Source organism: Rhinolophus hipposideros (genome assembly GCF_964194185.1).
Source record: "Rhinolophus hipposideros genome assembly, chromosome: 25".
NCBI classification, from domain to species: Eukaryota; Metazoa; Chordata; class Mammalia; order Chiroptera; family Rhinolophidae; genus Rhinolophus; species Rhinolophus hipposideros.
Window position 1 is genome coordinate 17,044,532 of NC_138071.1, and position 25,780 is coordinate 17,070,311.

The 25,780-nt window shown below is 37.4% G+C and overlaps 1 protein-coding gene across 1 annotated transcript in view; it reads left to right on the forward strand.

The window, feature by feature from the left end:
* The window catches only part of EXOC4 (exocyst complex component 4), a 644,300-nt gene that overhangs the window by 265,475 nt on the left and 353,045 nt on the right, over positions 1–25,780 (forward strand). The window contains exon 10 of the mRNA XM_081038731.1: positions 16,933–17,029. Coding sequence (XP_080894857.1) covers positions 16,933–17,029 — 97 coding nt within the window. The remainder of the gene's footprint in view (positions 1–16,932; positions 17,030–25,780) is intronic.

Genomic DNA, 25,780 nt, shown 5'->3' on the forward strand with positions numbered 1-25,780 from the left:
AGCAAGCAGAGGATGGGGGGGGGTGGGTCAGAGTTTGGTTTTGGACATAATTGGACTAGAGTCATGCCTATAAGAATCCCCGTGGAGATATTGAATAACTGTTGTAAATATAAGTCAGGAATTCAGGGGAGAGGTCTGGACTGGAGGTAGGAGTTGAGGTGTCATTAACATATAGATGATATTTAAAGCCACCAGATTAAATGAAATACTCAATGGCCTGTTTCTAGAACAGAGAAATGTTTCAAGGATTGACCCCTGGGCCACTTGAATGATAAAAGATCAGGAAGTTGAGAAATCAGCAAGAGAATGGAGAAGGACGGGTTAGTGAGTAAGGAGGAGAGTCAAGAGATTATAGGGACCTAGAAGCTAAGTAAAGAATTTGTTTCAAGAAACGAGGGGTTAATTGTGTCAATTGATCTTTCTAGATCCAATAAGAAGAATGAGGACTGAGAATTGTTCATTGACTAAGTTCATTGTTCATTTTAAGAGGGTAGCTTCCACACTATACCAGGATTGAAAGAGTGAACTCCAGGGCCCCAGAGGTGTGCATATTTCTGGCAATTCCCATGGTCCTTCATCCGCCCACAACACTTCCAGGCTCATCTCTACAGGTTGGTCCATCTCATCATGCCCTTTATCTCATTCATGCCAGTTACTACAAAGAGCCCAGGGTTCCCCGGTTAGCCACCATCGCCAGCCCCCTTATCCCCAATACCACTCTGTACATTTCCATTTCCCTTCTCTGTCCAATGTCTTAATTTACCCATCTCCCTTTGCAAATCCCTTATATCCCCAACACCTATTTTGAATGTTCCTTTAACCTCCTTCCTAGAGCAATTAGAACTAAAACCGGTCTCACCCTACAGAGCCTACTTCATTGCTCCTGTTTTAAATGGTGGTTCTTTTCTTTTCCATACAGAGACGTGACAGGTGTCTTCTTTGCCTCCTTCAGACCGTTTTCTTTCTCTTCTCCCATGCCCTTAGATTATTTCATCTGTTATTATTCCTGTTGTAGTTATTTACAGACCCTAGGATTGTTCCATCTTGTTCCAAGCTGGAGATCACACAATATGTATTTGTTAATCACAAAATGATTGGTTCCCCGAGGTTAGGCAAGCATCAGTGTGATAGCCTGGCTTCAGGGTAGTTTACGATAGCAAGGACCATTTTTTGAGACCAGTTTTTTGTTGTTTTTGGTTTTTTTGAAACATTAGTAAATGTGGAAGATGGCAAATGCATTAGTCAAGCTCCTGCTATACTGACCTGTTATTTAAAAGATGCATGAATTTTAAGTGGTTTATATAGTTGAAAGGAGAACATCCCACATGTGTCAGATATGCTGATCAAATGATAAAGGGAAGGAAAATTGAGCCTCAACCTTTTGTGCAGCCAGTGAAAGGAAAGGCACATTGCAGTTCTCTGAGGCAGATGGAATGTGAACAACTAATAAATCAGGTTTTGAAACATTGAAGAACAACTTATTTCAATGCATATGGTATTGGATCTTAGACAAGATAGTATCAGGAGTAAAAATAGATTAGGCAGTGTCAGAAGGACAATGTACCCAACTAAGCATCAATCTTTAAATCTTTAAATCCATTTCCTGGCATCAAGCTCAGAAATTCAGTAAATAAATAATTATAGTGCGTCAAGGGGGGGTCTTCAAGTCTCCGTGGAGTTGTACATGAAAGAGATGAGAGTGAAATTGTGTTACTGCAAGGATTCTATGATCATTCGAATATTTCCTCCTCTATTGTGCTCTAGGAAGATCAGAAGAGAGTAATCCCTTTATAGACTTCTTATAAGAAGCATCAACAGTAGAAATGCAAATTGTTTTAATGGACATATTTACATAAGTGCTGTGGACCTGCTTGGTGTTTGCAACCTCTGCAAACAAGGTCATCCCTTGTTCACAGAGTGACAGAAAACGGGCCACTGCGTACAAGTACATCCAACCTAAGTATAAAAACAGATTTTAGAAAAGCAGACAAGCATGACTCTGAAGTTTGAATTTAATTTTGCCAAGTAAAGATGTAGGCGAAAATAGCAAGCAAAAATTGATATCATTAAGTAATTTTAAGTCATCCTTTATTGACTTTTTAAGTTTTAAGTGGAGTAAGAAAACTTTTCTTTCAAATAAGGCATTTTTAGTAGGATGTGCTTCAACTTGTAGTGGTTCAAAGTTTCATGGCCGAAGTTTCCTGAGAGTTTGTTTTAATCTATGGTTTAACATAGAACAATTTAATCTGAGTTTCGGACGATTTTTTGGTTGGGTAGATGGAAAACAGGGATGGAAATTCATTTTCCCTTAGAAAAAACAGGAGAGTATGAGTCCGTGAATATATTTCTCAAAGATATCCAGGTCCATTTGGTTAGCTCGTTTGACTTTGTCTTGATTCCTTTCTGACTTCTCAGAGAGGTTTTATGTTTATTGTGTTCGCCAACTAGTGAACACCGTATTAGAACTTTTAGGCATTATACCAACATGGAAGATAAAAAGACCCTGCCTTCGAGTTGGTCACAGTTCCCGGAGACAGGGCACCCCATTGCACTGTTTCAATATGCACTGAAAGTAAGGATGAGATAAAATATTAAATTATGAGATACATGAGATTAGTTTGGCACAGTGGTCATTTGCTCTGGGCCCAGAATGTAGAGATTTTCTCCAGTTATAATGAACTTGGAACCGACCTGTTCCCAACTGTGATGTTTTGCTTTTAACCTGCCTCATGATTTTGGAGTGGGGTGGGGTAAGGGAAGAGTACTGTAAGCATATGTTAGATCAGGCTATTCCTGTAGTTAGATACATTTGAATGCCACCCCAATGCAACTCTTGTGAAATCTAACACTGCTGACAGAACACATTTACACATTGAGGGTCATGCCATCAAGCCCTCTCCTTTGTCGAAATCATGGTTATTTGCCAGGTGTGTACTCAGCACAATACGTAAAATAACTAAAGGCAGGTGTTTACCTTAAGGGATAGTCCTTTAATAGAAGAAAAAGTAGTAGTATAAATACGGTGATAAATATCTGTGCAAAGTCAAAAGAGAACCCTGGGAAGGCCTTGTGGCTTTATATAAGTACTTTTGAATTGGAGAGTACCATCTACAGTTTGAACCAGAATCCTTACATTTTATTATTATCCTTCAATTGTTACTAATGATAAATATATATGTAGTATTCAGACATGTTGAAATAATATTTAGGAGGGTTTTTAACTAGAGATTCTGGTGGATCCAGGAAAATTAATAAAGGGTTGTCTGTGTTAAGTATAACTGATGTATTTCTGGCAGCTTTATTTATTTTTTTGGAAGAATGTCAAACACAAAAGTGGAGGATACGGTGTGTGTCTATATCTATATCCTTCTGTGTACTAAGAATCTGCATTCAATAGTTATCAAGATTTCATTTCATTGGCTTCATCTCCTGTTTCCTTTTTTTATTCTTTGCTGATGTATTTTGAAGCAATCCCCAGACGTCATGTCATTTTCGCCCTGTGTGCCTGACTATGCACCAGAATAAAAAAAAGAATACTGCTGTTATCCAAGTGCTGGAGGTGCAGTGGTCGGGACGCTGCTGGGTGGAGCACCCCGTGTAGATGACCGATTGCCCTGCCTGTGAGAGGGGAGGTGACGGGCACCTGAGGAGCCTCTGGAGACATGGCACTCACAGGAGGAAACCAAGGGGTGCTCGTGAGGGCTTTTGGAGATGGAGAAATGTAGGACCTGGATCAGGATCAAGGAAATTCAGAGCATTATGAGGGGAGCACGGGTGGGGATGGTTAGATAGTTACTATCCATGGAGATTGGCCAGCGGACTAGGAGGGAGGGGTTCAGGGGGCTTTGGGCCTGGTGGCCAGAGGTTTTGTCGCAGTTGGCTTGGTTGATGGCGGCCCCAGAAGCTGCAGACCCTGTGTGCTGCCCGGCAGAGAGAACTGAAGGAGGCAGTCCAGAGACTTCGCTTTGGGGACGGCAGGAGAGGCATTTTGAAGCCAGACTTTATGTCAGGATGAAAGTTACGGAGAGGGCTGTGTTACAGATTATACCGAGGTTTTTAGAACATGATCTTAGATTTGCATTAAATCATGCACTGTCCTGCCCAAAATCTTTAATAGTTTCCCATTCTACTTATGATAACAAAATCTACTTTTCTTAGCATACCCCGCCAGACCCTGGGCGAGCTGGCTCTGCCTACTTCCCCGTTTTACCCTCCTTCCTCACTAGCCCTCCAACACTGAACTTTTCTCAGTGCCCGGATGTGCCGAGCTCTTTATTGCCCTGGGTCTTCCACATGCCCCTCTCTCTGCTTAGAATATGCGTAGTCCTTCCTTTACTCTTTACAGACCCACTCCTTCCTCTACTCTTATAGACCAGCTACTGCTCATTCTGCAGGTTCTGTGTAACTGTCACTCCCTCAAACAGATTTTCTCTGGCCTTGAAGGAAATTAGCACCTAACAGGTATTATAGAGGTTGTAAAATATTATAGAGGTGTCATGGTCTCTACTGCCACTGTGTTCCGATGTCTGAATGCAGAAGACAATTTATAAGTACTACATGTTTATTTGTGTGGTAGCTTGATGTCTGTCTCATTACAGGGTGGTCCCCTCCAGGGGGCAAGGACTATGTCTCATCCCTGCACTAGTGTTGTACCTGGTATGCAGCAGCCTTTTTAATAACAGCTGGTGAACGGTGACTGGTGTACGCCAACAATGCCAGGCAATCTTTAACACTCAGGTTCTTGAAAAATACTTAATGACATAGGAAAACACTCAGGGTAGAGTGTTGGGAGGGAAAAACTGGCTCAAACATCTACATGTGCATGGTTGTAATTTTTTCTGTGTATGCTTTAGTTGTGTGCTCATGCAAATGCGTCATATTAGCAGGCATTCCCTGTGTAATATCGTCCTCAGAATTATGTCATCATGGCCAGCTTTCTGGCACTTCGTTTTTAGAGATTTATTGTTGCTGGTATATAGAAATACATGCTTTCTACTGACAAAATTTAATATTTAAATGAATTTCTTTATATTTTACATTACCCCCATTTTCTATGCCAGGGGAGGACTTAACTGAGAATGGGGTAGTTGAGTGAAGACGTGCAGAGGGTAAGGGAGCAAAGCCATACAGAGCTGGAAGGAGACGGTTGGCCGATGGAACAGGACCAACAGAGGCCCGAGACAGTCGTGTGTGTGGTATGCTCACAAAAGAGGAAGAAGGCCTGTGTGACACAGGAAGTCGTAGGAGATGAACCCAGAACATTACAAGGGCAGATAATAGAGAGTCTTCTAGGTCGCTGTAAGGAGCTAGGCTTTTATTCGAGATGAGACAGGTCGCGTTTGGAGTGTTCTAGAGAGATGAGTAACTGCCGTAGCCTTGCATGTTAACATGTTCACTCTGGCTTGTATGTGGAGAATCCCCTGAAAAGGGGTGACAATGCAAGCAGGGAGACCAGTTATGGAGACCAGTTAGGACACTGATGGAAAGTAGTAGCAGTGGGGGTGGTGCGAAAGAAGTACGGGAATTCCTGATGTTTGGAAGGCTGAACCGACCAGATTTGCTAATGGGTTGCATGAGAGGCAGGAGCAAAACAGGAGAGAGAGAAGGACTCCCAGGTTTTAGACATGAGCGACCAAAGGCTGATGTCCTTACTGCTGCCAGGAAATTGTACAGTAGTGGTACCTGTACATGGTTGTATATAATAAAAACTTGTTGAATTTAATCGGCCTTCCCTCTTTGTGTTCAAGTCTGTCCTTAGTTGCTGGAGTGGTGCTTGACTGTTGAGATAAAAAATGTTTACACTGAGGCTGTGTCCACGGACCATCAATTTCCAGGCCTAAGTTGCTTTGTCTGGTATTTTCAGAACCTTTTGTTAGTAACCTTTGCCCATCTCTGCTCCCTTCTGAGCTAAATTGACAAGCCATTCTTATGTGCATTTATTTTAATAAAAGCCTTGTCTATATTTTAGACTTTTCAAAAACACATTTAAAAAGCAAATTCACTGATCTTTAAAGAGAGAGATAACAAAAGAAAAATCTTTTTCCAGGAAGAGGTTTTAGCAATAATTTTATATGCTGTATTTAGGAAATGTTGATAAGTAGCTCTTTGTTACTGTGATTGAGTCACTGTTTTTGATCAGCCAAGTGGGGTATTTATTGAATATCCATATTAGGAATTCTGTATTCTATGTTATCTTTGCCAGTCTGCTTTCCTGTATTATTAATATCAGGCTACTTTGTAGGCGAACAATAGCATATTTTCCCTGCCAAACAACTATAACTTCACAGGTCTTCCTTGGATTTTATTACACTTCATGTGAAGTTGATTTCCAAATTGAAGAGCAATAGTTCTACCTTGGTACAATGCTATTTTTTTTTAATTCTTTTGCTGCATTTTATAATAGTTTTGTCTCTAACTTTTGGTTTCTTCTTTTTTATATGCCAGTTCTAACATGAACTTCTTGAGGTTGTGACTATGTCTTTTAGTGATATTTATATCATATTCAGCTCACTCCTATGCACAGAGAGGCTGAGTTGCTGATTATAGATTAAATTCTATTACGTACATTATCCTTTTTATTAAATTTTTTTTCTAAAATTGCTTTTTCGAAAACATTGATTATAGTGATTTTTTAAAAAGTTCTGATACTTGTTTAGGAGTGAATAATTGAGAAACATTTTAGATTAAGGTTGCATAGACATGCCATGAATTTGGCCCATTTTGTGATAATCAGGGCAGAATCTAAGATTCTTCCCATAAAAGAAAGAGAGCGTAAGATAATCCTAATTAGATGGTGCAGTAATGTCAGCCCAGAACGATACCAGGTATTTTTTCCAGAAGCATAACTAATATCCCAAAGCAAAAATACCGTTCATTCTCATTTAAAATCCCATTAGAATTATTGCATATAAAATCTCAATGATTATAATATTTGGCATAAATTTCAACTATATCATGTTATACCATATTAGAAAATGTAAATAAAACCAATAGGTAGAATATATTGTAAAGGAAATATATAATCAAGGAAATAAAAATACATAGATGGAAGAGTTTCTCAAGAATACATTATCTGGCTCATTGCCTTTATTTTATTGGTAAAAAATAGATGTCTCAGTGTCGCCAAACAACTTAATGCCATGTAATTACTTGATATCAAAGTCAGAGGACTTTATTCTCCTAATATCTGATTTAATAATCTACCATATTAAATTGTATTTTTTTACATAATACTATATTTCACTATTTCAAATTAACTGGTATCATTTAAGGCAAGAACTATATTCGGCTCTATTATTTTCCTTGTGTTATTTGTAGTGACTATCTGAACTAGGTTTACTGTGCGAATTGATTGAAAACAAACAGTAACAGGGATATCTGAGTAGAATCCAAAGAGACTTGCACTGGAGTGATTGAATTCAGAGGGGGAGTTATTTATAGACTGTTCTGTAAAAGGTAGATTGTGTGGAAACTTCTTTTTCTGGCGGTATGATTGATACCTTCGTTGATCCTCCCATGAAAAAATTTAGAATGTTGGATAAAACACTTAAAAATTGCTTTGATAAATTGATAAGAAAGTTAGGATTATCGGGGGGTGGGGGAGATAAAAACAGGACTGTAGAGAGATACTAGAGAAAAAACTACCAAAGCCAGTTTTCACTCTGAAGGTATTTGCTAAATAAACCCAGATGAACTTGGAAGGCACAGGAGAAGGAACAAAGCCCAGAACCTATCCAACCTGGGGCACTAAGTAAAAGTAACCCCAAACTCCACACAGAGTATATGGATCATCTGGAAATATCACCTTCCCCATAATCTCCCCACCTCCAATAAGGCATTAAAAAATAGTGGTCGCCTTGGCACAGGTTGAAGGGAGGACAAGTCTCTGAAGATTTTATAACCAGATTTGTTGGAAAAATATATATCCTCTGGGTGGTGTGAAAAAATTTCAAAGTGAGAATTTAGTTTAAAATGGGTTCTAGGTTGGTAGTTCTATGCGGACTAGCAGAAGTTATTGCTAATGTTTTCTAGTGGAACTGACCTCCAAACCAGTCCTCAAAGAATTGCTACAGGTAAATTTTAAGGAATGTGAGCCGGTAAAACACTGTTGTGCACATATACACACATGATATGTAACACATACGGGAGGAAAGTTTCCAGGAACAAAAAGGTTCCAGCAAAGGGGACAAGAAACAAAACAAAAAAGAAAGAAAAAAATTAGATCAGCAAAGACTTCCAGTACTGCAATTATGAGACATATAATACAGGCTTTTTTCTCAATGTTATTTTAATTAATAATCTTTCACCATAATGGCTCTGCCTTTTGCATCTTTTTTTTTTACCTTATTGCGGTATTTATATATTTTTAATGGCTGTATCATATTCCAGTAATATATTTGTGTTTGTGTGTATGAATGCATGTTTGTCTCCATTATATATGTTTGTGTATGTAATCAATTCCCTATTGCTTAGCATTTTAACTTTTTTTTTAATCTTAATATACTGTTCTCTGATGAGCGTCCTTGTTGCCAAATCTTAAATGTACAGATAATATTTTTTATTGCAGATGGGAGGAAATTCCTAGAAGTGGAATTTTGGGGTCCAGTATAATGTAAATTGTTAATACTTAGGGTATGTGCTTTATACCAATTATGACTAATAAAATGGAAAAATTTTGAGAATATGTACAAGATGTAAGTGTGTCAGATAAATGTGGAGCAACATTATTAGAAAAATGCACTACTTTCTGCTTTTGTGCATGGCTGACATTGAACTCACTGCATTTAATGAAAGACAGATGTCGAGACAAATATAGAAGATGCATCTTTTTTTACGGTTGTCATTATTTCAATTGTAGATGAATGAGAGAGTTTCATTTCCTTTTTTGTTGTAGTCCTCCACTGGGGGAAGAAAAAAAATGGGTTGGCCATTGGAGAGCTACAAGGGATGGACAGTCTGATTAGATTATAAAACAGTGATTATTTGTATCAATTATTTACTGCACACAGGATATGCGCAATCCTTGAATTACATTCTATATAAAAACAGAAAAATAAATGTCTCTGCTAGCTGTAATTTTGAGCATTGATCATGCCATGGCTCATGGTTAGCTGTCTTGGAAGACCAATTTTAATTCTGTGAGAATATTGCAAGCGTTGTTGCCTCAGGTTCCTGGGAAGTTGACTGTTGCTGGTTAAACCTGCACAGTGACTGTGCGTTTGCTGGTCAAGTTATGTAAAGCAGTCTGTGCCGCAACAATGCAGACGCTTCCAGTGAGCCACAAAATAATGCTGTTTCTCTTTAGATGCCAGCACTGATGATTGCTGTCAGTAAGCTAACTGTTGTTACCAGGTTCTGCAACTTACATTTGGACCCTTAAGTTTGTATGGAAAGACCCCTTTATCTCTCCTGCTTCTCAGTCATTTGGGGGCTATTATTCTACTTTGCATCTGTCATAGCAATCCCTTCAAATACCTTCCTTCCAACTTTGAGAGTACTTACCGTATTTCCCTGAAAATAATACCTAGCCGGAACATCAGCTCTAATGTGTCTTTTGGAACAAAAATTAATATAAGTCCTGGTCTTATTTTACTATAAGACGCGATCTTATATTACATTATATAAAATAAGACCAGTAAAATAAGTAAAATAAGTAAAACAGTAAAATAAGACCAGGACTTATAAGATATAATGTAATATTGTATATAATGTATACAAGACCCGGTCTTATATAATATAATGTAATATAAGACTAGGTCTTATATTAATTTTACTATAATAATAAGACCTGGACCTATATAAGACCTACATAATATAAGTCTTATATTAATTTTTGCTCCAAAAGACGCATTAAAGCTGATGGTCTGGCTAGGTCTTATTTTCAGGAAAACAGGGTAGTAGATTTGAGTACATCTCTGAGTGTGAAGACCGTGACAGCATTTAACAATACAATTTCTTCTGCATGAACTAATATATGTAGGCACTAATCCTTTCCAGTGGCCTGGGCACCACCATAGACCATTTCACAGGCAAAACAAGATGGATGGGCTCTGTCTGTTTTCAGGTTGATGCTTATCCACATCATAAATCTACCACTCAGCTGGCAAGCAATCATAGGAAGACTCCCGACGAGTCAAACATACATGTTAGGTCAACACTGAGAAGGGCTGATCTGATTAGAGGACGTTGCTGCATTCTCTCATCCTTCATATCAGTCTTGCTTTATTTTAACAGGAACTACTAAGCAAACAGCAATCTGAAACTTGAGTGAAGAGAGAAACCTTATTGTCTGTTTTAATCATAGATGATGAGCTTCCTCCACCATCCTTTGAAACAGAAAGAGCCACCCCTGTAGGAAGCAGATGGGAGAACTGGGGCTAGTGGGAAAGGATTCTTCTGGAGAACAAAATACTCATATTTCCTCTGTGTGCTGCCATCAGCCCCCACACACACTGATTTCCTTTTAAACTATTAGTTATTTAAAACAGCAACAACAGCAGTAAACATTACAGTGCAGCCTCTTTGGAAAACAATCTGGCAGTTCCTCAAAATGTTAAACATAGAGTTACCATATGACACAATTCAAATTCTAGATATGTATTAGAGAATGGGAAGTATATGTCCACCCCAAACTTACCTGTGGATGTTTATAGTAGCATTGTTCATGATGGCTCCAAAGCGGAAAGACACAAATGCTCATCAGACGGTAAATAGATAAACTAAATGTGGTATATGCATACTCTGAAATATTCATCCATAAAAAGAAATGGAGGACTGATGTATTCTGCAACATTGATGAACTTTATAAACATTACGCTAAGTGAAAGGAACCAGTAAGGTAGGGGACTCCAGCTTACCCATGTGAGAATCTCTGAGCTAGATATTCCTGACTAACCACATCTTCCCTTTTTGTTGCTAAAATTAAAAACTCTTCGATGACCTCTGTGGGACTCAATGCATCTTCTGTGTTGTAAGGAGATTGTGAGACATTGTATGGACCTCACAGGGTTAGACGTGTGGAAATGACTTGTGAACAAGAAAAGCCGCAGCAAGGGAGGGCTGTTGGAATTTTTTACTTAAAAGGAGAAATAGGAAAAATGCTTCTATTTGTGCTTTGGGGATGAATACAGGGGCACTCTGCAGAGTGCGCTGCCTGCATTCCTAACCCTTTCTTGTCTTCCTACCTTCAAGGAGCCCTCACCAGTAGTTTGAGGGGAGAGGGGTCATTGCACCCACTGGCCGCAGATCAGGAGAGACGGGGCACCATAGAGTTGGTTCCAGGTCTTGCTGGGGGACTGTATTATTAGAGAGGAAAGTGGTTTTTCTGGCCTCAGGTGAGCCCTTCAATGTTTCCCCTAGAATCATTGTCCACATGGCAATTGTATCAATAGACTATTGTTTTTCTGAAGCTTCACTTACATTTTTGATCAGAGAGGCTTTTTGTGATTTGACTTGGATAACCCACTGCTATAGTGTGTTAATTCCATGCAAAAATGTGTTTCATGTATCAAAACCACCATAAAATCAGGGTTTACTGCTCCCTGTTTTCGAATTTTCCTGTATCACCCATCATCTGTGTCATTTTATTCAACCTGTGAATTTCTTGGGAACCTAACAGGATATTAAGCATATTGTATCATGTAGAGTTGAAAAATACTTGTTTGACTATTGAACCTACGACGTGTGTGACCTTGACCAAGACACTTTGCACCCCCCACTCCCAATGAGCTTCTATTTCTTCATCTCTGTGTTCGGTGATGATATTACTGGGGTATTATTAGGATGAAGTGAGACATTTTATGTAAAGGGTGCAGCACAGTGCCAGTTTCCTAGTAAATTATGTGTAATAAACATGAGTCCCCTTCCCCCTTTTGACCTTCTTTCTACATATCTTGCATAATACTTGACAACTGTCTTAATTATCTACAGTACAACATTAAAGCTACCCAAGAATAAAATATAATTCAGCAATGAAATATAGGCAAGGCATTTACTTTTCTAGTGGCGGGCATAACTAATTCATTTCTATTTGTGAGATTGTTTTTCTTACAAATATCTTAATCAGTATAGTTTTTTAGGACTTTCTTGAAATATGGATTTCTTACTGAGCATACTTTATGTAAGACACAAGTGCTATTTGTTCCTAGGTGGTTTGTACTTAGAATTCACTAGGTCTGAAAAAGACATTGTCATTTTATTGTTTATTCATTTGTTTATTCATATATTCATTGAACACATATTCGCTGAGTATTTGTTACGTGCCCCAAATGATTCTAAGTACAGGGATATATCCATGAAAAAATCATATTGTTGTTGGTTAGAGTTGAGGACCAAAGATGGTCCTTTCTCGAAAGGGTCTTGTTGCCTGGATTTTTTTGCCAGATCCAATAAGCAAGCTTACCCGTAAGCAATAGGATATAATCACCAGGACTGGTTGGCTTGATTTGGCTGTAACTGGAAGTTACTTGAGGGTAAAGATAATGATTATAGTTGTTTTACCTTTGTTTTCTTCTTAATTTAGTCCCAAGCCCTAAGCTCATATATAGTCCCTCGTTACAAGTTTGGTTGGTGGTGGTGGTAGCCCCAGCAACAACATTCAGTCATGATTGTAATTTGTGCTTTAAGAAGAGGCACTAGCTAAAGAACTGACTCTAAAAGAAAACCTCTGGCAAGGTGAGAGCTGTGAATTCAGGGAACTCTCAGACCATTCTGCTGGCTCTTAGAATCAATTAAAGACCCTGTTTATTGATACAATCAGAAAGTCCGTATTGATTGTACCGAATGCATTCTCATAATCTTTGGAAAGTATTTATGAAGCAAAATTTGCTGTAAGAAATTCACCTTCACTGTGGTTCTTTTCTGTGTGGGAAGGCCATCTTTCAGTCCAGAACTCATTAAAAATGTCAGATGAGGCATATTGCTTCTGTGGCTCAACAAACGCGACCATCGAATTCTATACTATCTTCATCTCAGTACTTGGCACAAAACATTCATAATTTTAACATTGATACATTTAATATTATTTTTAATTGAAAAATTAAGAGTAGAGAAAGACAAATTTTATTCTGTCATGCTGTAAGTGTTCTCAGCAGCTTTCTAAATGTTTCATTGCAACAATAGTGCCTCCAAAAGAAGACAGACCTGTTTTAATTGGTCTCATTGATGATACAGACGTGTGCAAAGTTGCCTAAGTTAGAAAGAATGACTTTTGTCTTTAATTGTGACTTTTTGTTTTTAAATTTATGTTCCAGCGATGCGTGTGAGTGTGTGAGTGTGCGTGTGATCAGTTAGATCCTTAACTGCCTGGTAATCCTCAAGGGAAAAGTAGACGACCCTTTATATTTTAAACGTACTGAATGTCAGTGATGGTGCTGAATGCCCTAGAGTACATCATCTTAAACATCAACACAAGTCTTTGAGTTTATTTCAGTCTGTTTTTTTGTAAATGGGAAAGCTGAGGCTCAGAGAATTTAAATAATTATTATCACACTTACAATGTTAAGTAGCAGATCTGGGGCCTGGCACAGATCTTTTTGATCCTTCTCACTGAACCACTTGTCCTCTCAGGGAGAACCTTTTTTCCATTTTTTTTTTCCCTGAGGCCTTGGTTTTCTATTTCTGTTCTATTAAAATGACTAGATTCATTACCAACTACATCAAATTCTAGTCGGGAGAACCAAGGAATAAATAAGTGTAGAAGCTAATTATGTAGAAGTAAATAGATTCTAAAAGCAGCACTAACAGATGCTGTCATCTCCGTCGTCCCTGGGTGGCCTTGGTGCCTCTTGCTGGTCATCTGAGAGAGCCTGTCACACTATGTCCTCCTTATTAGAAACAGGAAACAGTACTGGGGCATTTCTTCCCCTCCCTTCTGCATGATACATATTCTCCTTGTAATACTACTGTCAGTTTCCTTTTCTTTCCAACCATTCATCATCATCTGGCATTTTCTCTGGTGCCTGTCCCCTGGCCTGTGACAGCCGAGATTAGACTGGAAGCATGATGAGTGGCAGGCAGGGCGTCGCCCTGGCCCATTCTGTGCTCTTCTCAGGATTGAACAGCCTATTTCCTAGGACTGCTTATGACAGCCGCTTCCTGGGTAGTTGATTACCGAGGCATGTGAGGAGCGGCGAGTTTGGTTTCTCACCCAGAATACTGAAGTGCTGGAAGAAATCTCAGAGGACAGAGACCCAGAGACCTGCAGTCTTTAACCACCACCCTTACTTTTGGTTCTGACAGCTGTTTTCAAGAATAGGTTCACTGGGTTGGTGCTCATGATTGGTCATTGAGTAAGCTAGGTTTGAACTTGTGGTCTGTGAAGAGGAAACCACACCCAATGCAGGGCACATGGTATTTGGTGGCGGTACTGGAAGAGTCCACAAGGTTCCTGTACGTGGGAATTTGGTTGGGGGCTGGGGTAGGGTGGGTGGGTGGGTGAGGCGTGTCTCTTTTTTTCATATTTCTACCCAAGCTTTACTTTTTATTTAATTTAAACCCATTATGCAAATCAGTAATCGTCTGTCTAAAGCTAACAGGGGTTTAGAACAAATAATTGGAGCTAGGTTTATCAGGTCTGTATCTAATTACCAAGTACCTAAAATCACAGACCATCAGAAGTTTTAGAAATCTTTGGAGATCACGTGGTTCTTAAACGGTATACTCATATCGAGTCAATTAAGATTTATATATTTCATGGTAAGTTACTATGTTGTTCCTGGAGTACTGAATGTAACTGGTTTCTTCTACACACACACACACACACACACACACACACACACACACAAACACACGTTTCCTTGGTGATTTAATTGTGTCTCGATTTTGTGATCTTAGAAAGAGAAGTGTTGATAAAGAAGACATTTATTCTGGCTTTTCTTTCTGTCTGTATCCATACCATACGACCTCTCGAGGAGGATTTTTTTTAAAGGAGCAGTATTTGTGGCAGTCTTGACGCTGCCTTTTTAAATCAGCAAAACCTCTGACTTGGCAGGACACTAACATCTCTGATGCAAATATCGTACCATAAAAAGAGTTTTTTTTTCTAATGAGTAAAAACAGCTCATGATTTTTAATTAAGAGCTGTACATGCCATTATATTTTCTGATTTTCTTCAGACGAACCATGTTCTGATTTGTTAGTGGAAACAACTAATCCAAATGGGATTTGTCTAGACTCTGATGCCTCTGGGAAGTCTTGATCTGGGCTATGGATTTCTGAAGCTTCACATGTTTTTATCAATCAATTTCCAAGATGCCTCAGAGACCAGTAAGATAGATAATAAATCAGGTGAGATTTAGTTGTGTTTGGTATCATGCAAAGAGCTATAATTAGAAAGAAAATGTTTAATTTAGAAAAAAATAAATGAAATATTCTAAGTGTAGCTTGTTAAGGCTTTGAGGAAGTCCCTTGTATGGCATGTATCTTTCCTGTCAGGATTCTGAAACTGTTAAGAAATAACACAAGTAAAGGTAAATGGAAGGTGAAATACCACTTTTATATTGACATAAGCTAGATTGAATGATGTTTAGACTAGTTTGAGAGCCAAGTGAGTTTGTTAAATGAACATCCAAATTAAACAAATTTACTCACCACTCACAGAAGGTGTTGGACCACTATGACCTTGTCTGACAAGGCAGGACCTTTATTGCTAAGCTTAGCAAGACAACACTTATTATCTGCAGGCATTCTGGTTTCTAAAGTGGAATAAGGGCTTTCTGAAGCCTGCATACCCAGCTTTTTCTTCTCAGTTTTACCACAGGAGATACTTCACTCTCACTGCAGTGGGTAAAAGATGGAGAGAGGTCAGGGATTACATGAATTGAACTTCACGTTAGTGGAAGGAAACATGAGGAGTGGGGGTAGAGGAGGCATTTCTCCCAACATCCTAAGATACATATGTTTCACATCCTGAACTCTGAAATTAGGATGTGTCTCACATCAATGGCATCTTAATAGCTGTCGACCGAAAGACAGCCATGATAAGTTGTTTCTGCCTCGGTTTGTGGGAGCTGAGTAGTTAGACCTCTTACCGTGAGCCTTCAATATTTCAGTTAATGAACCTCTTAAGGACCATTTGAGGAAAGAGTATGAGTCTTGGTTGGTTTAGGAACCTGTTTTCATTAAACCTTTGGATAGCATACACTTTGAAGAATGCGTATCAGCTACTTGAATAAAATGCTGGATACACTTCTTTGAGAAACTCACTTGCTGACTGACACTCCTTAGAAACATGGATAGTGACAACTTCTGAATCACTCAGAAGAGCTGGACTCTGAATATTATGTGGTTTTAAGAATATGTTAACCAACTTTTCTTATATGTCCTTATTAAATGGGTATGCAAGATACATGGTAAACATCTATTTATTTTAAAAGGAGCTTTTTAGTAAGAGAAAACCAAGATTCTCAGTAACAAAGAAGCATTGTACAGTTTGATTAGCAGGATTTTTTTCCTTAGTGTTACGTAAAACAGTAGTGTAGCTTACATTTAGTGGGGTCTTAGATTTGATGGAATATGATCGGTTAGGTTTCTCTGAGTGTTTACTCCAACCATTACTGCCCTGGACAACTTTGAATGACACTTCTTCCTTCCCCTGAAAGTCACACACACCATACAGTCCGAGATAGACACTGGTGATGAGCGATCAGAAACAGAACCTTAACTGAGATACTCTTGCACTCTTTCTGTAAATATACTGTCTATTCTTGTTGTACTTCCATCTCCTTCCTCCAGAGTCAGAATGCTAGTTCATAGTTTACTGCATGAGGAAGACCAGCCCAAGTCATTCCAGATAGTTCTGTGGGTATTGACGGCAATTGTGTTCAAAGGTGGTCCTACTTATGCCAGTATAACATTTATTCAGATGTGCTCCGTTTATTCCTTCGTAATAGTTCTAATAAACTAAATGTCTCTATTTTTTCTTTTTTCTGAAAGGGGGTCCTGATGACAACTTAATCGAAGGTGGAGGAACCAAATTTGTCTGCAAACCTGGAGCCAGAAATATTACCATCATATTCCATCCATTACTAAGGTAAGTCAAATCCTATGTACTTACTGAAGATCAATATTTTCATTATTTGTGCTCATGTACTACATGCTAATAGGTCAGTCCGCATTGGGAGAAGTCACAAAAACAACTCATTCCATTTTCTAGGGCCTCGCTATCCAAGTTAGTCAATAGAGCAAATAATGTCAACTGCACTAAGATCCTTTTTCTCAGGAGTAATACTCCATGAATACTTCAGATTTTCTTTCCTACTCCATCTTCCCGTCCCTCTCCATGTCCTTCCTTTCCCCTCCTTACGTATGTCAGGGGTTGGCAAACTATGACCTGTGGGAGAAAGCTAGCCTGTTCCCTGTTTTTGTAAATAAATTTTGTTGACACAAAGTCATGCTCATCCGTTTATGTATTGCCATAGCCGCTTTTGTGCTGCAATTTCAGAGTTGAATACGTGTTTGCAACAGAACTCATATGGTGCACAAAGCCTAAAATACTTATTGTCTGGCCCTTGACAGGAAAAAAATTGTAGACCCATGATCTGTTTCACAAATTTGCACTAATAACTCAGGTAACTTTTGAGAATCGTCAGGACTCTGAACAAATATGATTTTCAAAAACTGGAAGACACATCAATCAAATATATGGTTTTATTTTTTGAAGGGTAACTTGGCGGTGACTAGAATGACATCAGTTTAATGCTCAGTTTATTGTGATGCTGTGATTGTAAGAAAATAAAAATCTGTGATACTTCCATTTAAAAAACTTCTAAGCCCTAAATACCTTTAAAAAGGTACTTTTTGGGGTGGAGGGAAGGGGATTTGTTTAATGGATCTAAAATTTCAGTTTTGCAAGATGAAAAGTTCTAGAGATCTGTTATACAACCATGTGCATATAATTAACACTACTGAGCTGTAAGATGGAAAGGGTGGACAATTATGTGTTTTTGACCACAGTAAAAAAGGGTGCTTTTTGGACACAGATACCCAGTATAATATTAATTGCATATTTTCTTCAGGAATGAACCAGTATATATTTTTGCTGCATTTTCATATAATGGACCTGAAACCCTTAGGTTCATTAAAAGTCATACGCTTCATATCCTCACATTAACTTTCTCAGATAACTCATATTATCTGAGGCTTTTGGATTAACAGTTAAACAGATGCTACTGAATTGGTCAGAGATAATACTGTCTGTACTTTTCCCAAACAGACGCAGTTTATTACTGGAATTATTCTGCTATCTCATTAGCCAAGAGTTACTAAATTGATATCATTAGAACTAATTCAATTGTAATCTCTTAACCAGTTTTTAAAATTGTATTGGAATACTTTACTCAATTAGGTTTAAGTGCAAAAACACAAATATATAAATTAAATAACAGCAATAGTCACTGTCACACAATAAAAAATAAGAGCTTTTTAAAAAAAATGTTATTAACCTTAAAAATATCTGTTTTAGCAAATGTTTGTAGCAAGTAAATTTATGTAATTTAAGAATCGTGGAATAAGAGAATTAAGACTACTCCTCTAAATTTAGTTGATTTTATATATGTATGAAATAGGTTAATTGCCACATATAGAATTTCTAAATTAAATAACAATACTCATATATATCAACTGACTTTGGTAATTAGTTTAGCACTCCCTCTCTTCTCCAATTACAATTGATTTCTACTCGGTTAGTGTTGTTAATTGTTAGGAAAATGGGAAAATACCTAAATCATTATAGACATCTTCTAACCTAGACTTAACTCCATAGTTTATACTAAGTTATGTTCTGGCCAAGATAAAAGGAATCCTTAAGCTTACATCTGTTCTAAGTATAGAAGAAACAGCCCTTTGGATATTTTTTGGCAGTGTTGTCAATAACCACTTTTCAAGAATTTTTTTCCCATAAACTTTTTTTATCTTTTTAATGTGAACTTAATTGAATGGAAAAAAAATATATATATATATACTATGTCACACTTACTAAAATACACTTCTGATAAATACTGGTAGAATATAATATATTAAACAATTCTTGACAATTATTGTTTAGTATTATATTTACGCTACTTTCCTAGAGAGTTATTTACGGTAAAGCTTGATGATAATCCTACTAGTTTTACTCACTTGTTTGGTCTCTCCTTTCATTCAGAATTTTAATTTATTATTGATTAGAATTGGAGAAAGTTTTCTTGTACTACTTAAATAGTTTATCATTCATTCATTTTCGGTGTAAATCTTAATGGAAGTCACAAAAATATGGTGTGCAAGGTAAATTAATTCCTTTCTAAGCAGGTGATCATTACAGACTTTAAATTAACCTTTGGCTCAAATTGTAACCTATCTTCTCAAACCCATTATAGAGTTTTAGCTGAAAACTCATAATGGGCTTATGGAACTTCAAATGAATAAGATCTTTTAGTATTTCTTTTTAATTTTAATTTTACATTTCAGCATTTGCTGATTATTGGATTTATTATTTCTTCTAAAGTTTGGAAGGTTAGTTTTGGTAATGAGAAAAATCAATGTGTGTTATCATCCTAGTATATTTCATTTCTACTATTAGCAATTAAAATTTTTCTCATTTCTCCTATAATAATCTATTTATTTCTACTCAATAAATGAAATGTTTTTTGACTACTTGCGGTGTGCCTTTCCCCTTCGCTAAGTTAGATGTGGACTCTTGTTCAGTTACTCTCATTTTTATGGGATTATTTAAATATGTATAGATCTATTTTTTTATCCTTTGCTCCTTGCCTTTCTACCATGCTAGTTCAAAGTGAATGTGATTTCACATTTTATTATTTAAAGATAATATCACAGCAGGAGACAATGGAAAAGAATGGAAAGATAGGAAAAAGCACAGGATTTCAAATTGAAAATGAAAACCAGAAGAAGTTATGTAGGTTCAAATCTAGGTTCCTTCAGTTTTACTCACGGATTATTTATTGAACTCTGATTCTATGCCAGGGCCTGGGGAAACACAAAAATAAGATCAGATCCTTGCCTGAAGGCACTCACTGGGTTGCTGCCTGGATGGCAAAAATTAGGAAGCTGTAAAACACCAATTATTGAAGAGATGATGATCAAAGGGCTGTTCTAGTATATAAGAGTATATATAGTATATAAACCAGTACAGCCTCTCTTGGAACCAGTTTGACATTATTGTGTGATCACATATCCTGTTACCTAGGTCTTCCCCTCCAAATGTGTGTCTACTTGTATGGAGCGAATCGTATTCTTTTCCTATTCCGATTTTCCAAACTCCTTTTCTGATGGCTTGTAATAATTATTCTTTCTTTGTAACTCACATTGTATTCAAAAAAGGAGTTCAGGAGTTACTTAGCACAAGCGGGCTTTTATTACAAGCCAACACTATTCACACTTTATGCCATTGTTTTCTTCAACTCTCTTAATGAACTTTCAAAATACTTTTCATGAAGAAACACTTTTAAGTGTGCAGGGCCTTCACTTTCCTTTGCTACTCTTGTATGTCTAGCAACCCTTGCACCCTTGTATGTCTAGCAACCCTTGCAGTGTGTGTCTTCCAGAAACTGTGACTATGGGCTTTCACACACTTCATTTATTAAGAATGTTCTTTTCATAATTTTTATTCAACTTGCAGTGCTTTCTTTGTAGCATAAAGGTTTTCCCTATTGGAAACTCTGAACCACCTGCGAAGAACACCACCCAGCAGATAACCATTATGCTGTTCTCAGCAGTCTTTATACTGTCTTCCCATAAATTTATTTTACAAGGTCCTCAGATCTAGTAACCCTGCAAACTTATTTTTTACTCTTCTCGCAACTACTGACTGCCGTCTCATCGCGAGGAAATCACACAGAGTATTGGAAGCAAATATACTGACTTCCAGTTTGTTCACTACCTTGGCCCCTTGATTTGTGTACTTAATGTTTTCCCTTAGTATTTTCTCTTTTTCGGCTAAGAAATCAGGAAATTTTATCTTAGAAAATGCAGTTTTAGAAAGAGGAAATATAGTATTATCCTTGTTTCTCTCTTAGCCTAAACATGTATTGTGTGCAATTAAACCCTAATGTAAGCTTTGGATGATAAGAGGTCATCTGATTAAGTTTTCAGACTGTGGAACTAAATGAACAAACACATTGTAATAGGTTTTTAGCCATGCCTGAGTATATTCTAAAATACTTTCACCAAAATATAGCCCCTGAAAATGATAGGTCTAATGCTTGTTTACCGCCCCACCGACATGTTGACTGTTTTTCTGTTTTTTCTGAAAACATGCAGGAGGAACAGATGGGTTCACCTGATAAATGGAATTTGTTTTATAGGCCTTGCATTTGGGGAACAGAAGGGAGAAATGTGAATGTTGAAATTTGAATGACATAGTTCTCTTCTTTAGCCTAAATCAGGCGTGAATTTAGATTATTTTGTAGAAAGTATTATTTTTGAATTATTACATCATGGTAATTGTAAATCATGATCTAAATATAAAAAACCTTGACCAATGAAGTACATTTTATTGAGGTATTAACCATAGTCTGACATAGTGTAACACTTTTTAATTACAATTAATATGTAATCTAGCCCTTTCAGGAAATTTGAAATTATTTTGTGGAGTTTGGAGAATTTATTTTTCCCTTGTTTAAAATTCAGTTTTCTTTATTCTCTAAAATACTAAAAACAGAGACTATATTGTGCCTTAGATTTGTTAGTACAGTTCCTTCATATTGCAGAAAATGGTTGATAACAACAATTATTCCTTTAAGAATCTAAATTTTTGCAACATCTAACTAAAGTATTCAGAAAATACTCGAATCCTCTGTCTGTCTATCTATCTATCTATCTATCTATCTATCTATCTATCTATCTATCTATCTATCTATATCTTTCTATCATCTATCTATCTATGCATTCTGGGCCAGTAAGGCAATTGATGAGCAGTGTTACTAATGAAACAATGTCATATATTTATTTCTACTGCTCTCACCATCTCACAACTGTTGGCTTCTGGTTTCAAAGGTGGAATCATCGTTGATAGGTGGTGGGGTTTCATGCAGCCCATCATTGCTTGAAAAACAAAACTTCCACGTCGTTAGAGTTAGGGAAGGTCAGGAATAAGAACACATGAATCCAAGGAAGCCTTCTCACTGTGTCCTTACTTGGCCATTTCTGCTTCTAAGGATCTGAGCCCTGTTGGATTAGGGTCTCACCCTTATGACCTCATTTAGCTCTAAGTACCCACTGTGGAGAATGTACATTACATTTTGCAGTTAGAACACATTTGGGAAATGAATTTAGTAAATGATTTACTGAATCATTCTTTCAGCAGCCATTGTCTGGAGCCATTGTTTCAAGGGAAAGGCGTTTTGTGTACTCATATAGCATGACAGAGAGGACAGACCACTGAAAGTGGGTGTGTGTGTGTGGGGGGAAGTGACCACATTTTAATGTTTGATGTTGGCCAAATCCCTGTGAGTTTTAGTTTCCATATCTGTGAAATAAAAGACTTGGTTAATATGACTTTTGCATTTTACTTTTCAAGTTTTGTAATTCTTTGACTTGGCAATACTTTGTAATATTTAGGGACCCCAAAGGCTTGGCCTTTTAGAATTTAAAAGTCCAACCGGCCATGTGTTGTTTCTTTTGCTTATTTGCTTCAACTACTTCTGAAAAGGCATTTGGCTCTTTAGGGTAATGAGCACTTTGCATATATGAAGTGTGTTTCCTCGGAGCCAATTGAAGAACAGATGTTTGCAGTCTTGGGGTCACTTGGCAGAGGTAGGAGGCTGGAGACATAGTGGATGATGATGCCATTTCATGTTGAAAAAGTGTCACTGATGCTTATACTGTTGAACACAACTTGAATATTGAATACCCAGGCTGTGAGCATTCTTCACTATTTATTATCAACCACACTTCATTAAAATCAGACAGCAATTAGGCTACTGGGGAGAACAAAAAATGAAATATTTATTGGTCAGTGAGGAGTAGGCTGGCATTTAGGTCAGTAGGGAGATGAAATTTTCTTGGCAACTTGGGCTTTGGTGATTGACAGCCCCTCTAGGGGTGCCTCTGTGTACCTGCCTTTCAAGGCACATAGCTATAAGCAAAACAAGCAATTGTAACCATATCATCATCATATTCATCTCTAATGATAGAGAAGTATATCTTCTAACAGTTAATCTCGTCAGATGTAGAAACTGCCAGTTAGTAGCATACGGGGTGCTGTTTCAAAGTTACTCGTGGGTCGGTGGTAGAATAGCTTTGAAATGCCTCTGTTTGTTACAAGTGCTCAACATTAGGGGGTCAGGAAGTGGCTGACACCAAAGCTGGAGGAGTGAAGGGCTCCAACACTGAGTATGCCAATAACATAGTAGGTGATGTTTCTAAAACTGATAGTCCAATGTAAACTACCTCAGGGATTAATGTTTTTTATTTTATAGTTTTGTTTTTATTCATTATTGTACTTACAATTTCACATGTTGACAATGCTGGCAGATCAAAGAAATTCACAGTTCTAATTAAGCACAATAAAAATCCATTCCCTCATGCATTTTACCAAATTTATTGAGCCCTTACTTTGTGCCAGCTCTTTCCATCTAGCGACTAACAAGTCTGTTCGCGTGGAATTTGTTCTGGTGGAAAAGCCAGACAATAAAAAGTCAATTAATACACATGGGAAATAGTATTGGGGTTTATGAAGTATTTTATGAAGAGCAACAGAGAAGTTGAGGAATTCGATGGCTGGCGTCGGCGGTGGTGCTGGTGATGGGCGGTGCTATTTTTAGGTAGAGTGAACTGGGAAGGCCTTTCTGAGAACATTCCATTACACTTGAAAGTGAAGTGCCAGAGGAAGCCATGTGAATTTCTGGGGGAGAAATACCTGGGCAGAGGAAATGGGAACGGTAAAGGCAGAAAATGAATAGGGTCAGCGAGCAGCAAGCAGACTAACTTGAAAGGCGGGGGTGGGGCTGTGGTTCTAGAGTTCATACTGGCGCCTATGAGTAGGGAGCTTGTACACAGACAGGCTCGTCAAGGCAAACCATTCTACTTTTTGTTTAAACAACAAGGAGGACATTATATTTAGATTTGCAAGAGACTTTGGGGACTATATGTGAAGCTTCCAGCAGCTCTCAAGGCTTAGAGAGAGCCTCCTACAATGGCTGTCAGGAAAAGATGTTTCCTAAGACTTTGTCATACTAGATTTGGGACACTCAGGAAGCTCTGTTTTTAGCACTACTGTAATTAGAATATTGAAAAATCCCGTCTTTCATAACTATTGTGTGCCCTAAAATGGAAAATAAATCTTTGCTATAGCCCACGTACACAGTAACATCCAAAGGACACTAAGCGAATGTTGTTCCATTAACCTATCCAGATGTTATTAAGGAGAGATCCCGGGAGACATCTGAGAGTTTTAAAGAATAATTGTGGCTGAACAAGAGATTATTGTTTTTTTTTTTTTTTAAAGAAGTAGTATGGTTTCCTGGGTTGCTTTCAGAAGACCTGTTGTTTTGTTGTTGTGTAATAAGCTTTGTCAACAAGTCTAAATTTTTTATTTTATAGAAAAGACTTCTGGGATAACCACTTAATTACATATGGATTATATATATTAGTCTAAACCAGATCTAGCGCAAAGGGTCTTTGCAACTTTTTCTGGCACTAGCTCTTGCTTATAAATGAATAAATTAATTGGTAAGACCATTTTAGGTCTTCAGAACTCCAAATCTGCATGCCTGTAACATCCTGGATTGCTGCCCTTCAGTGATCTTTCTTTTCTTCCTTAACATTGATTCCACAGTGAAGGGAAGGTAGTGGTTCCTGTGTATTTTCTATATGGTACACAGTAAATATTTGTGTAAAGAATTAATCGGCAATTTATATGGGAGTGGTTAGCAAATAATTGTTATTTTGAAGTTAACTTTTTTCATCAGATATTAATAAAAATAGAAAGGAAAATTATTTTTCTTTAGTAATGATGTTAAAATAGATCACTCTTTCATACCTAAGAAATGGTATAGTAGATTTTTTTACATCTTTTTTACCTCTGTCATAATTAGAAAGTATGTCATAGGATAAAATAGAGAAATATAAAGGTGAATTTAGAAATTTACATTTTTTAATGCCATGGATCCTAAACTATGACTTTTGACAGGTAAAACAAAAATATGAGACTATTTATTAGAACTTTAGATACCTGCTCTTTTCACCTTTTCTTTCTCTTATTACTCCATTAAAAGCTTATGGTTGCATAAAGTACTTTTATCATTCTTTCATGAATAGTGGAATACCCTTCTAAGATGATAAAAATCCTTTCTGATAGAAGAAACCTTGCTTCAGAAGCTTTCTTATTTAGCCTCTTATTCTGTTTCTATTAGATTTTCACTTTTATTTTAAATGTAGCCCCTGGATTATTTCGTGAGTGTGTGTGTGTGTGTGTGTGTGTGTGTGTGTGTGTGTGAGAGAGAGAGAGAGAGAGAGAGAGAGAGAGAGAGAGAGAGAGAGAGAGATTTAGTTTGAAAGAGGGAGAGATTGATTATTTAGAGTAAGCATGGCTGTCACAAGCTGAAATAATTATTCTTTATTTCTTTTCCCAATATCTTTATCTATGAGAAATGGACAAAAGTTGTCCCACCTTGTCAGTTTGATGTGTGCATTGGTATTTGGAGGAATATTATTTTGAGTGTTCACAGGTATGTTATATTTTTATACCGATATATGTTCTTAATGAGCTAAATCTTATATAGACATTTTGAAAGATGCTGGTGATTAGATAGTCTAGAAAATAACACTGTAGATCATACATTAT